The sequence below is a fragment of the Mytilus californianus genome, unplaced genomic scaffold (assembly GCF_021869535.1).
Source record: "Mytilus californianus isolate M0D057914Y unplaced genomic scaffold, xbMytCali1.0.p SCAF_1, whole genome shotgun sequence".
In the NCBI taxonomy this organism is placed as follows: Eukaryota; Metazoa; Mollusca; class Bivalvia; order Mytilida; family Mytilidae; genus Mytilus; species Mytilus californianus.
Genome location: NW_026262581.1, coordinates 126,922,490 through 126,937,523, shown reverse-complemented (window position 1 = coordinate 126,937,523; position 15,034 = coordinate 126,922,490). Strand labels below are relative to the sequence as shown.

General features: G+C 33.5%; 1 protein-coding gene across 3 annotated transcripts in view; it reads left to right on the top strand.

Moving 5' to 3' along the window:
* LOC127733608 (uncharacterized) overlaps positions 1 to 15,034 on the top strand; it is a 134,636-nt gene that overhangs the window by 15,143 nt on the left and 104,459 nt on the right. For 2 of the 3 annotated variants that reach the window (XR_007997150.1, XM_052242940.1), the window contains 2 exons: positions 1,586 to 1,732; positions 8,945 to 9,971. The exons of the other annotated variant lie outside the window; for it this stretch is intronic. Coding sequence is in view for 1 of the 2 variants with exons in the window: in XM_052242940.1 (XP_052098900.1) it covers positions 1,586 to 1,732; positions 8,945 to 9,126 (329 nt within the window). In the remaining variant the exon portion in view is untranslated. Of the gene's footprint in view, positions 1 to 1,585; positions 1,733 to 8,944; positions 9,972 to 15,034 lie in introns of those variants that run through there. 3 annotated transcript variants of the gene reach the window in all.

The window sequence follows — 15,034 nt, the reverse complement described above, 5'->3', positions numbered from 1 at the left end:
GAAGAGACATTAATTGTCGAAATCCGGATATGGTGTACAAATTTTTGCACCTCATATTTGCGATATACCATCTTTTCCGCAAGTTTATTGTTTTCTGTTTGGTAATAAATAATTATAAGATCCATTTTGCAACATCTGGTGATCCGTTGATTTGGCAATCGCCAATGGCAGTCAGCAGGGTTTAAGAACATCAGTTGTTCGACCTGCTAGTCAAATGCGTTTTGTTAAAATATACTTTTTCATTTTTTTTGTCTTTCGGAAAATGTTGTTTGTGCTGTATTTAGACCCTCTACCAAAAATTTTTGTTTTGCATGCACACGTATAAAAATTGCGGTTTTTATCCAACGCAATCATAGGTTTGAACGTTGTTTTCAATTTAGACTTGTTTATATTTTTTCGTTTGGTCTTGTATTATATTTGCCTTCGGGTTTATATGATCCGTTCATCCTATTTTGACTCCTCAAAATTCAAGAGTCTATCCTAAATTGAGGTAAATTGTATGGCTTTCCAAATACCTTTTCGATTTCTAACATCACTGAAGAGACATTAATTGTCGAAATCCGGATATGGTGTACAAATTTTTGCACCTCATATTTGCGATATACCATCTTTTCCGCAAGTTTATTGTTTTCTGTTTGGTAATAAATTATTATAAGATCCATTTTGCAACATCTGGTGATCCGTTGATTTGGCAATCGCCAATGGCAGTCAGCAGGGTTTAAGAACATCAGTTGTTCGACCTGCTAGTCAAATGCGTTTTGTTAAAATATACTTTTTCACTTTTTTGTCTTTCGGAAAATGTTGTTTGTGCTGTATTTAGACCCTCTACCAAAAATTTTTGTTTTGCATGCACACGTATAAAAATTGCGGTTTTTATCCAACGCAATCATAGGTTTGAACGTTGTTTTCAATTTAGACTTGTTTATATTTTTTCGTTTGGTCTTGTATTATATTTGCCTTCGGGTTTATATGATCCGTTCATCCTATTTTGACTCCTCAAAATTCAAGAGTCTATCCTAAATTGAGGTAAATTGTATGGCTTTCCAAATACCGTTTCGATTTCTAACATCACTGAAGAGACATTAATTGTCGAAATCCGTATATGGTGTACAAATTTTTGCACCTCATATTTGCGATATACCATCTTTTCCGCAAGTTTATTGTTTTCTGTTTGGTAATAAATTATTATAAGATCCATTTTGCAACATCTGGTGATCCGTTTTTTTGGCAATCGCCAATGGCAGTCAGCAGGGTTAAAGAACATCACTTGTTCGACCTGCTAGTCAAATGCGTTTTGTTAAAATATACTTTTTTCACTTTTTTGGTCTTTTGGAAAATGTTGTTTGTGCTGTATTTAGATTCCTCTACCAAAAAGTTTTGTTTTGCATGCACACGTATAAAAATTGCGGTTTTTATCCAACGCAATCATAGGTTTGAACGTTGTTTTCAATTTAGACTTGTATATATATATATATGAATCTATAAGTCATCCTATCATCAATGTAAGACTGAATACACTTAGTGTTTCCTTTTTGTTGTTTCTTCTTTTTTTCTTTATATTAACTTATTTTTATTAAATTTATAGATGCCGAAACTAGATGGTACATATTCATCATATTGGCTTTTGTCTTCACCTTGGCAGTGATCGTCATCGTTGTGCTTTGTAGACTTGCTATCTACGGATTAACTCGGAAATCCAGATCTCCTGGACGAACATACAATGCAGGAGCAGGTAAGGTATTTCGGCGTATGACCATACTCTGTATTCGGATAGAACATACACGTAAGGAATTTGGGTGTTTGATCGTACTCTGTATTCCGATAGAACATACAGGTAAGGAATTTGGCCATACGATCGTACTCTATTTTCCTATAGAACATACACGTAAGTAATTTTGGGTGTTTGATCGTACTCTGTATTCCGATACATTTTGTAGAACATACAGGTACGGAATTTGGGTGTTTGATCGTACTCTGTATTCCGATAGAACATACGGGTAAGGTATTTGGCCATATGATTGTACTTTGTATTCCGACATAACATACAGGTAAGGAATTTTAATGTTTGATCGTACTCTGTATTCCGGTAGAACATAAAGGTAAGGTATTTGGGCGTTTGATCGTACTCTGTATTCTGACAGAACAAGTAGGTGACATAACAAAGTAGCTTAAGTCACTTAACACAGCATTCTGTTTTCAAATGCTGTACAACATAACCGATATGTGTATGATTGCAATTGAGACACTGTGATAATTAACCATTAAGAAGGGGCGTGACATAGAATAGCTAAGCATTTACCATCTAATAGCCAAACCACTGTTGTGTAATAAAATTGAGAATGGAAATGCGGAATATGTCAAAGAGACAACAATCCGACCAAAGAGCAGACAACAGCCGACGGCCACCAATGGGTCTTCAACGCAGCGAGAAAATCCCGCACCCGGAGGTGGTCCTCAGCTGGCCCCTAAATAAAATTGTGTACTAGTTCAGTGAAAATGGACGTCCCACTAAACTCCAAAACATATAAATGAACTAAAATTAAAAAACATACAAGACTAACAAAGGCCAGAGGCTCCTGACTTGGGACAGGTGCAAAAATGCGGCGGGGTTAAACATGTTTTTTGAGATCTCAACCCTCCCCCTATACCTCTAGCCAATGTAGAATAAAGAAACACATAGCAATACGCACAGTAAAACTCAGTTTAAAAGAAGTCCGAGTCCGATGTCAGAATAGGTAACAAAAGGAACTAAGCAAAATGACAATGATACATAAATTAACAAAGGACTACTAGCAGTTACTGACATGCCAGCTCCAGACCTCAATTAGACTGATTGAAAGATTATGTCTTCATCATATGAAAATAAAGTACAATCCCTCCCGTTATGGGTTTAGTATCATACAATCATAAAATATATGAGAAGAACATAACCCGTATCATGCGAACAACTGGTTTAGAATAATAGTGTTTATTTCCGATGCAAAGACCCTATGAGTGAATCAATATTAATTCCAAAATATGAAACCTTAATGACCTGACAACAGTATCGTAGTTATATCCTTTCCGAATAAGTCTGTTTAAAGGTTTGGTTAGCTTTTGAGGTGAATGCCGACATTTTTGTGCTTTGTAAAGAATATCTCCATAAAAAATTGAATGTGAAATACCTGAACGTATAAGATGTCTACATGTTGATTTTTATTTACGAATGATGTCCTTGTACCGATGATAAAATTTAGTAAATGCTTTGACTAGTTTGTGATATCGAAAACCCTGGTGTAATAATTTTACAGTAATACAGAGATTTCTTTCGTTGAAATCAAATACGTTGTTACAAACACGAGCGAATCGAACAAGTGGAGATATATAAACACCATAAGATGGTGACAAGGGAACGTCACCATACGTGAGACAGCAAAAAACCTAGAATAAGTCGGTAACATTTAATAAAAAAATAACATATAAAGGAAATTACTAGATTAAAGACCTATGTTCTCCATGAAATTCAACTGAATAGTTTAAGTGAGTAACATCTTACCGGAAAGAAATTTGTTTACCCCTCCCCTATCTTCACCAACCCAACATCCATAATATTAAGCTGGCTTAACTGAATGAAATCTGCAGAAATAATTACTTTAATAGACTATATTAGTTTTAAATTTTAAATTTTATGAGACCATTGTAGTGGACAATACACACCATAGGTTGAATACACTGCCTTTCAATTGAAACTTGCCTTTGAAAGAAGCCCTCCATCTAAGACTTGACAAATCACTTGACTAAAGTCATATATACCAGAGTAGTATCTGATCTATCATGTTTGTGCAAGATCCAATTAAATGACGAAGTACAACTACTTTATGTCTGATGTTTTTTTTTCATTGCAATGATTCCCAAAACCCTTCGTGTTTTACAAAAAAGAAATATTGTTTACACTGAAGATAAATCTACAAATATATCATTTGCTTTTTGTATGTTTTTTTTTGTTGTTGTGCATTTACTGATTTTGTGTCATGGATGGATACCCTATATCCTTTGTTTTTTCGAATATATCATGTAAATGAAAAAATAATATGAAATCCAACCATTTATTTACATATATTTCTATCGTCATTGTTCTAAATCCAATACAAATTATCTATTATAATTGTCAAAGTAGTACTAGGTTCAAGTTATCCTAATTTTTGGCACTTCTTTGTATTTTAGTGCAGAACGTTAAATATTTCTGATTGATTGATTGGTGGTTGGTTAACATCCAGTGGAAAATATTTCATGCATGTTCAGGACGAGATATTTGTGAAAAATTTGAAGTTTTATTATTGTATACTCAGAAGGATTCAAGTATTTTGAAGAAAAGTAAGTGTTTTCCAATTCTTTCTGGAAATTATTGTTATTTACCTATAAGATATCTAACAATTTTCTGGAGTTCGCCGTATTCAAGTAACTAAAAGTCTTTGAACAATTATTCTTTTTTTGCTATAATTTGTGATTGCAACGTTTCATTTTGTTATTATGCTTCTGGTTTTAAAAAGTGTCTTTACGTTGTTATGTTTCTAGTATTTTACAACATTTTGGCATTACCGGTTTGTCTCAAAAATATATGCAAATTATGACTTCAGTCTTCTCTATTATGTTAGTTCCTATCGAATGTAAACCCTCCTCTTTCAGTGGCATTCTAAATTACCTGCCAATCACCCCTTCTCAACTCTTATTGCAGGACTTACCTATTATATTTTCTAATGTCAGGTTTATTTATTTATTTCGCCTAGTCCAAAGGGTCAGTGCGAAATATTGCCATCTCTTTGCGCACGTCCGCCCGTCCGTCGTTATTCGTTCGTAGAAATTTGATAATTATTCTTACCAGAACTTGCATAGATGGAACCATTTAATATTCTAAAGATAGACATCAATCAACTGGCATACTTGGAGAAACAAATGGGAGTAGAACAGACATATTGGTCATTCATTGCTATCTCTGTATTATTTGTGCGAATAAATAGTTATTACAGATCCTATAAAATTGAGAATTGAAATGGGGAATGTGTCAAAGAGACAACAACATAGAGCAGACAACAGCCGAAGTCCACCAATGGGTCTTCAATGATTCGAGAAACTCCCGCTCCCGGAGGCGTCCTTCAGCTGGCCCCTAAACAAATATGTATACTAGTTCAGTGATAATGGACGTCATACTAAACTCCAATGTATACACAGGAAACTAAAATTAAAAATGATACAAGACTAACAAAGGCCAGAGGCTCCTTACTTGGGACAGGCGCAAAAATGCGGCGGGGTTAAACATGTTTTTTGAGATCTCAACCCTCCCCCTATACCTCTAGCCAATGTAGAAAAAACAAACGCACAACAGTACGCATAGTAAAAACTCAGTATAAGAGAAGTCCGACTCCGATGTCAGAATAGGAAACAAAAGAAAATAAACAAAATGACAATAATACATAAATAACAACAGACTACTAGCAGTTACTGACATGTCAGCTCCAGACCTCAATTAAACTAATTGAAAGATTATGTCTTCATCATATGAATATCAGGCACAATCCCTCCTGTTAGGGGTTTAATATTATACCGTTATAAAATATATGAGAAGAACATAACCCGTGTCATGCCAACAACTGGTTTTAGAATAAATGTGTTTAATTCCGATGCAAAGACCCTATAAGTGAATCAATATCAAAGCCAAAATATGCAATCTTTAATGACCTGACAACAGTATCGTAACTATTTCCCTTCTTAATAAGTCTGTTTAAAGGTTTTTTTAGCTTTTGAGGTGAATACTGACACTTTTGTGCTTTGTAAAGAATATTACCATAAAAGACTGGATGTGAAATACCCGAACGTATAAAATGTCTGCATGTTGAGTTATATTTACGAATGATGTCCTTAAACCGATGATAAAATTTAGTAAATGTTTTGACTAGTTTATGATATCGAAAACCCTGATGTAATAATTTTTCAGTAATACATAAATTTCTCTCGCTAAAATCTAATACGTTGTTACATACACGAGCGAATCGTACAAGTTGAGATATATAAACACCATAAGATGGTGACAAGGGAACGTCACCATCTAAATGGACAATTTACGATAGGAAATGAAAAATCATCTCTTTTATCATAAATTTTTTGTATTAAGCTTCCCGTTAATGATATAGATATCAAGATCGAGGAAAGGACAGTGGTCATTGTTAGTATCAGCTTTATTTAAAGTAAGTTCAACAGGATAAATTTCTTTAGTATACATACTGAAGTCGTCATTATTGAGAGCCAATATATCATCCAAATATCTAAAAGTATTGTTAAATTTTTGTATCAGATGTTGTTTCGATGGGTCTTGGCTGATTTTAGTCATAAATTGTAACTCATAACAATACAAAAACAGGTCCGCAATAAGTGGTGCAGAGTTAGTCCCCATTGAAATTCCGATAACTTGACGATAAACGGAATCTCCAAAGCGAACAAAAATGTTATCAAGTAAAAATTCAAGGGCAGATATAGTATCAAAGCATGTCCAATTGACATAGTTCTTTTGTTTGTTGCTAATGACCTAAAATGACCTAAAAGAGTTTGAACATATTTATTCGCATTCCGACTTTTTAAATGCCCATTTAATTAGGTGTGTGAATTTTTTCTTAATAAGAATATGAGGCAAAGTAGTATATAGGGTAGAAAAATCAAAACTTTGAACAGATTCAAAATCACCAATATATGCATGCAATTTATCAAGTACTTCCAACGAGTTTTTGACACTCCAAAAGTAATTAATTCCACTATTTTCAAAGGCCTTATTTGAACAATTTATTATCAGGTTTTTGATTGTACCAAGTGTACTAGTAAGTAGAATAGACAATTTAGTAGTGGAACAAAGACTTGAAGACGAAATATATTTGTAAGGTGATTTGTGTAGCTTCGGAAGCCAGTACATAGTTGGGACTTTCATTGTATTTGGTTCTGCTTGTAAAGAAGTAGCTAATAGTTTATGTTTGTTACAGATATCGTTTTCTGAAAATGAAGTTCCTTTTGCAGAACCTCAATGTAAAATTTACGTCAAACTATAATGATATTATTATTAGCAGCTTTATCAGCCGGGACAAAAACAAATTCCTTGGCTAGTTCTTTTAGTTTATGTTTGATACGAGAATTAGGATTTTCATGGTTATTGTTAAGAGTAAAATGTTCTTTAAAATGTTGTATACGTATATCAACTATCTTCATTACTGAATTAAAAAAAGAATCCAAAGATTTTTTGTCAGCTTTTTCCCGTTTTATCCATTTCAAACAGTAAGCAAGAAGTGAGTCGTGGATGATATTACGACACTCATTCCAATTAATAATTGACGGGGCGATATTTAGGTCCTTTACTGAGGAATGACTTTAACTCTCGGTCGCGAACGATGTTAAAGTCTCCTGTTATAACATGGGAAATGGGGCCATAAGTGTATTCGGAATTACTACAATTACATGACGTAGGTGTATTTTCACTGATATTTACATCTTTACAGACTTGGCTATAATTAAACACAAATTTCCGGGTAGATTTCTTGTAAATATAACAAATAAGAGGGAGTTTATTATTATCAAAATATCCAGGAATTTGTTCTTTAACAGAAAGGTCGTTAAAAATACCGGCAATATTTACAAAATAAAAACCTTTATTGACATACTTTATTTAATAAAATGTTTTTTATGTACATGTTTCCAAATTTTCTAAACCCAAGGGTTGACTGGGGTATAGAAATAGAGCCATCCTTTGATCTTCTTCCGATCGTCAGTAAAACCCTAGACAAAGTGAGGCGTCCGTTTGGCTATATGGGATGTTTATATTTGCAGCCACGTCCAGTAAGAATGTGGAGGTTGAATCCGATGCATCGCGTAGAAAGTGTGTTGTGCTTTCTGTATGTTATATTCCTTGCAGCAACTATTTTAGGGGTCCGTAGATGACCTTTCTTATGGCTTACTTTCTGTCCCTATCGAACATATCCTTCTTTTTCAGTGGCATTCTATATTTCTCGCCAATCATCCCGATTTACCCCTTATTGAACGACTTACCTTTTGTACTGATTGTTAATGTGTTCTTGTCCTGAACACGCATCCGATATTTGCCACTGGACGTTTTATAATCAACAACAATCAATCGATCAATTCGAATCTTCGACTAACGTTTGAATGTAGTAATAATTGAGGACACATATAGCTTTTAAATATCTAAATTCTACTCTATTATTTAATTTTGTGAGCTTGAATGATCTTGAAAAAAGAGATTTACTGCGATCGTATTCAAGCTAAGCCATTTATAATGTAGTTTTCTAAGTTAGGTTTCCATAACACTTGTTTAGAAATAATTGTAAAAAGGTAAATATAGCCGTTTTATTTTTCTGTACGTTTTTGACATTTTCTTCTTTAAATATCCTGTACCGAGTCAGGAATATGGCAGTTGTTATCAAATAGTCCAGTTCTATGTATGTTGGCTTTGTTTTTTTTTTGTTTTTTTTGTTGCAGTTCAGTGTTTCTGTTGTTCCGTTGTTTTCCTCTTATGGTTGATGTGTTTCCCTCGGTTTTTGTTTGTGACCCGGATTTGTTTTTGCTTAATCGATTTATGACTATTGAAAAGCGGTATACTACTGTTGCCTTTATTTGATTGATGAATGTTATTAACATAATATTCTGTAACAAAATATAATATGAATGAAAGTAGTAGTAGCTGTAAGGCGTCATCTAGACAGCAACCCAGAGACAATGAAATAAAGAAATCTTTTAAGGACAGCAATCTTCAACAATAGACTCTTCCCAAGCATAATAATGTGAGACTAAGTTTGAACTTAACTATTATAGATCTGCCAAATACTGATATAAACAAAACCGATGAAGTTCCTGACGTGGATTGGTCACATTGTAATGTTACTAATTTAAACTAGTATTGTTATCTTTACAGCACCAGCAATGAATATTCCATCAAATGGAGCCTACCCAACACAAACATCTGGGCAACAAACAACGAACTTTTCTTATGAAGCAGCCGGATATAATCCCTCCAGTAAAACAGGGAATTATTCAACACCACAGGATTTTTCTGCTTTTACATACAATAATCCCGTCTCGTCAAACTCGTCGTGAAACACATCAGACTCTTCATGAGATACATAAGACACTGACTACATACGATAAGTTTCTGAAAACTTTGTCGTGAAATAAGTAAAATAACATTATCTACTTACTAAGATCTAACAAAAACTTTTACTGGACAGTATTAAAGTTAATATAATGTCTTTTTTATTCTTATATTACATAAAAAGTAAATAGATGTTTGAGTTAATCAACAGCAGTTTTACACCTGTATATGAAAAAAGCTCATTACAGACACGAGGCCTAAAATTTTGACGCGCGTTTCGTCTACAAAAGACTCATCAGTGACGCTCGAATCAAAAGAGTTAAAAGGCTAATCAAGTAGAAAGTTGAAGAGCATTGAGGACAAGAAATTCCTAAAGGTTTTGCCAAATACAGCTAATATATTCCTAGATAGAAATGTAACGTACAAAGAAACGGTAGTTCGATTGGCTTCCCCTGTCCGGAAATCTTTGAAGCAGAATTTTTTGGGTTTTTATATTTTTTTGTTGTTTTTTTTGTTGTTTTTTTGTTGTTTTTGTTTTTGTTTTTGTTTGTTTTTTTTTTTGCTTTTGTTTGGTTTATTTGTTTTATTTTGTTGATGTTTTGGGGTGTTACTAGCGCTATATATTTCCTATTTTTACTGTTTATTATTGTACTTTATCTAATTAACGAAATCTATATTATATTAGAATGTAATAATTTAATTTGATAACTACTACAATCAGCGTCGTCATTAAAGATAGTGATCGATGAAGATAAACCATTGAAATAACTCTAAAATATTTGTGATTATACATAGCAATCCTCAGTTGTTCCAGTTACCGATATATAAAATAAAATAATGTTTCTTTGTGTGTATGACTCTTTTTTGCTATAATGAAGACTAAATAAAGTGTCATTTTTGGGTGTTTTGTTAATCATTTTTGTGTTTTATCATTGACAAATATCATTTTGTTTTTTTATTAATCAGAGTTCAAACTTTTCTAGTAGGTTCTTATTGTATGTTTTCAGTTAAATGTCCGAGATCGTCTGTTTGTATTTCTTTAAACATTAGTTTGCACGTTTTTTAACAGACATTTTATTTCAAACCTTTCGTATTGATTTTGCTTCTTTAAATGGTTCTTTTGTTTTACAGTTGTTGCTATTAACAACACTGTCACAATTTATTCCAATATTAGTATAATCAAGTAACAAAATCATTTGAACTTGGTTGGCCCTACTGATATCATTATGTGTCTCATGAACTCCGTTTGAAAATGATCATTCAGTAACAGTGCAACCATATAGAAGTCTATGTGAGAAATTGATAACCTCGTCATTTATTTCTGAAACTCGTGTACTAGTGTGTTTAGTCTTGTACTTTGAAAAACATTTGAAAGTCAAGTCTCAAATCCAATAATATAGGGTAATTATCCTCTTATTGTAACTCAAACCTTTAAAAACTGTTTAAAACATATTTTTGTCATTGATGATGTCGATAATTTGAAGATATATTTGTACTAATGCACTATGATAGAATAATGCACTCGAACTTTTCGTTACGTTAAGTAAAATATCATGCCCCTCCCCTAAACACCCACTCCCCAAAAAAATCCAAGAACAACAAAAGATTTTAACAGTTTGAAGCATTTAGATAATGTACTGCATGTCTTACAACACATGCGTTAGGTAAAACCCTCAAATAATATGCCATTTAAACAATAGAACACGTTTGTTTTATATATCAGTGAGATACCAGTACAACATATTAGCTTTATGACTGACGTCTTTCGATTTCGATCTTACAACATCTGTATTGGATAAATTCCTCAAATAACAATTCTACCAAATACTAGTAATAAAAAGTCATTAGAGATCCCGGGCTTATAATAAATACACCAGGCGCGTATTTCGTCTTCCCAAAATTCATCAGTGCATGGTGCTCGAATCAAAACAATAGGGAGCCAAATCAGTTACGAAGTTAAAATATTCAAAACCAAAAATTTCTAAAGGTGTACCGAATCTGGCTATGGAAATACATTTCATAGGCTTAATAGGTAGATAAAAACTTTAAAATGGCTTTCACATTTTGCTGGTGAATAGTAAACTTATGGAAAATGTCCACGTCAACGATAATTCATGTCAGAACAGGAGTGCTGACTACAGAGTTGGTAATAACCTCTATGGCAAACGTCCATTTACAGTAGTTTTGACCCAGTAGTTATAAAAAGACATCATCTATAGCAGTCGTCTGATCAAGTTTACAAGTTTTGTGACGTTGATCCATTCATGTGACGCGCAGTTTATAATTTCGTTTTTGGTGTCCTGGTGTGCTGTCCTAAATACATGGGAGGTTTCCGTTGTTATTCTGCAGTTTACATGTTGTAATGTACTATTATATTATTTATTTATGTATTTCTCTGTTCTGAGTGTTCTTGCGTTTGTTTTTACTGTATTCCTGTCACGTAGTGTTTTCATTTTTGCGGTATTGTTCTACACTGCCTATATGCGGGAGGTTTGGCTAGCCATAAAACCAGGTTCAACCCACCATTTTTTCTTAAAATGTCCTGTAACAAGTCAGGAATATGGCAGTTGTTATCTGCAGTCCGTTTCTATGTATTTTGGCGTTTGCTTTTGTTTTAGTTCAGTGTTTCTGTTGTTCCGTTGGTTTCCTCTTATAGTTGATGTGTTTCCCTCGTTTTTAGTTTGTTACCCGGATTTGTTTTTGCTTAATCGAAATATGACTATTGAACAGCGGTATACTACTGTTGCTTTTATTTTACAAGGCGTGTGTTTCGTTTTACTTGTATATGTGGTAAATAACGACACACACGACTCAAACAAGCACATACACTCATTGTAGGATTAATTAGATTTTGTAAGAAGTCAATTTTCCTCTCTTATTTCGAAGAGCAAATGAACAAACAAATTGACAATGTATGAGACGAATCAGAACAAGAACTTATCTTAATCGGTGTAAGTTTTATTCACAGTTTAAATTGTAATAAAAATTTGTAGAAAAATTGTGGTAGCCAAGATAAATTGGTCATTTCTGTCAAATACACAAATTTCTTGACTATGTTATGTATGTAGACTGTAAACTTCAATCTATATATAGCTCAGTTTCAATCTTACTGCATGAAAAGTTTTAGAAATATATAATGAATTCTGCTGCAGCAAAAAAGAATTGCCGACATATTGCTGTCGTATCCAGTGGCGGATCCAGGGGGGGGGGGGGGGGGGGGTTCCGGTGAATGGACCCCCCTTTTTTGACGATCAATGCTCTTGAACGGGGACATATGGTTGGAACCCCCCTTTATCCTGGGTTGGAACCCCACTTGAAAAAATGGCTGGTTCCGCCACTGGTATCAGACTGTGATGTAGCTCTTTATTTGTATTTTTCCTTCAGTATATTACAGAAGAGACAAAATGTTGTAACTGAGTACTAACAGACATGATTTATGCTGTCCTAGTCTTACTTCTTTCACTTGTATATTTTTGTCAAGCGACTACTTGTAAGTCACATTATTAATACATTACTTACATTATATCAATATACCTTTGGTTCATTTTATATTAAATAACTAGTGATTAATACAGAAGAATCACATTAACAAGACTTATGTGTACGTTGAAATTTTCAAATCATCAACTTCCGCCTAACACAACTATGTTTTTGAATGGGAAAGCGAAATACTGGTGAAGGTAAATCTACAAAAGCACTTCTGTCGCACGAAATTTCGAAGAACCAGCCCATTTACCACATGTTACATAACTTTGATAGTGAACACTTTTTTTTTGTTGAATTTGGAAAGTCAAAGCCTTAAAGAGATCGTTTTATAGATAAATAAAAATTGAAAACAACACGTTATATTTCATGCGTCCGAAGCGCTTTTCTGGATTTACCCCCACCAGGAACGCTCAATGCCGAACATTTGATAGCAAAGGATGGTATTAGAACCGAAACAGTTGAATAGCTACATGACCAAAAAAGGACCTAAAATAAATAGCCAAATCCATCGAAGGTCAACTTTGCCGTAGGGATTTGAAACCGAAAATTCTTTATAATTTTAAAATTTATAAACGAACAATTTTAGAAAAGTTTGTTATAAATCATGTCAATACCGAAGTACTGACTACTGAGCTGATGATACACTCGGGGACTGATAGTTCACTAGCAGATAAATAGATGAGTAGCCGAAATGCGTGTCTAGCGTACACAATTATGAGCCTGGTATCCTTGGTTAACTTTTTATCATGGTTGTACCTTTGCAAACACATGTATATGTTCATTTGTAATTGTTGTATTTGATGATAATCCAGTGTCTGGACTTTATTTCAATAAACATTACTTACTTACTTACTTACTTGTTTAAGAATAATCGATTATACTTTAGTCCTTGTACCTTGGCATATTCACATTGTTATATGTGTCTTTTCAGTTATCTATCCTCCTGTGACATAATCTTTAATTTCTTGAAGGTGGTCACTTTACGGTAGAAGTAGAAGTAGAAATAATTATTATATTAAGAATGTGCTGTGTGACGGCATTTACTCTTATTTTTTGTATTTTACAGATACATTCGGTAAAAACTGCTCAGTTGACCTTGAACGCATACATGATCACGCAGATATATTTGTTAAGTATGATGGCGAACAACTTCATGAGACATGTAATGACATGTCGTTTTCTGGTTTTGACGAAGAGTACCCTGGTGATGAATACAGAGTTTGTGTGACCCCCGAATATTATGAAGATCCGGATTGTGCAGTTACAGTAACATATCGTAATTCCTATAGAGGATCTCCGCTAAAGGTACACGTAAAAAAAAACTATGGAAGATATAGAGGAGAAATGAAATGTAGAAAAGAGAGTGTTTGAAAAGGGTAAGATACAGACTAAATGATCTATCTCACTGTATTTTTCTCACATGAAAACTATCACAAATAAACAAATACTTTTTTTTTGTAATTCCACTTTTGTCGACGATTGCAATAGTTATATTTGAAGTGAAGCATGTGAAAACGAAAGTATTTTACAGGATTACAGGTTGGTGCGATAAAGTTAAATAATTATCTTACTTTTATTGAAGAAAATGGGCTTTCAACAAATTCTGATCATCGTTTGTTTATGTTCTTATTCGTGCAATTTCCCGTAGAATGTCATTTACATCGTCTGATCTCGGGTAACTCATTCATAAAAAGCATACGACGTGCTGAGTATTTAAATAACACATAGCTAAGAGGGTGATAGAGCAGATTGTTAAGCCGAGAAAACATTGTCAGCCGAGAGGGTGACAATAAAAAAATTGTCTCCCGGTGAGCCATGGTATATAATAAATTGTCTACCTCGTACTAACCAATCAAAATCTGGCATTTTAACGTGAAGTATAATAAATGAATATATTAGTATTTTACCACGGGTGTGTAATCAAAGCTTGAAGAATTTACTTACTTTTTCAGATAATCCCTTTGTTGCGGCGGTAGTTGGTTGGGTAATTGGTGGATTTCTGATTATATGCATCGTTATTGGAGTCATTTTATTCATGACCTGTAAAAGGAAAAGATCACAAGGACAAGTGTTAAATCCAGGTGAATAAATAGAGAATAGTATATGTATTACCAATATCACACAAACCCGAGACACCAATGTACAAAAAATGTTATCTCGAGAGCTTTACTCGAGGGATAAATTGGTTGAGGATTTATACGGTATTTGAAATTGAAAAAAAACATATCATAAACATCTTATCATATATACCTAAAATGCATGATTTTTTTTACGTGACATGACGTTAAATATATTTACAGATTAGGGGTATGATTAAGCCTTTGAAACCGTATCTGATGTCAATATCATCACGGATGCCTTATACAGAACGATTGCCATTGATTGTTTTACACATAAAATTTATTTGTATTTACTTCTAAGTACATA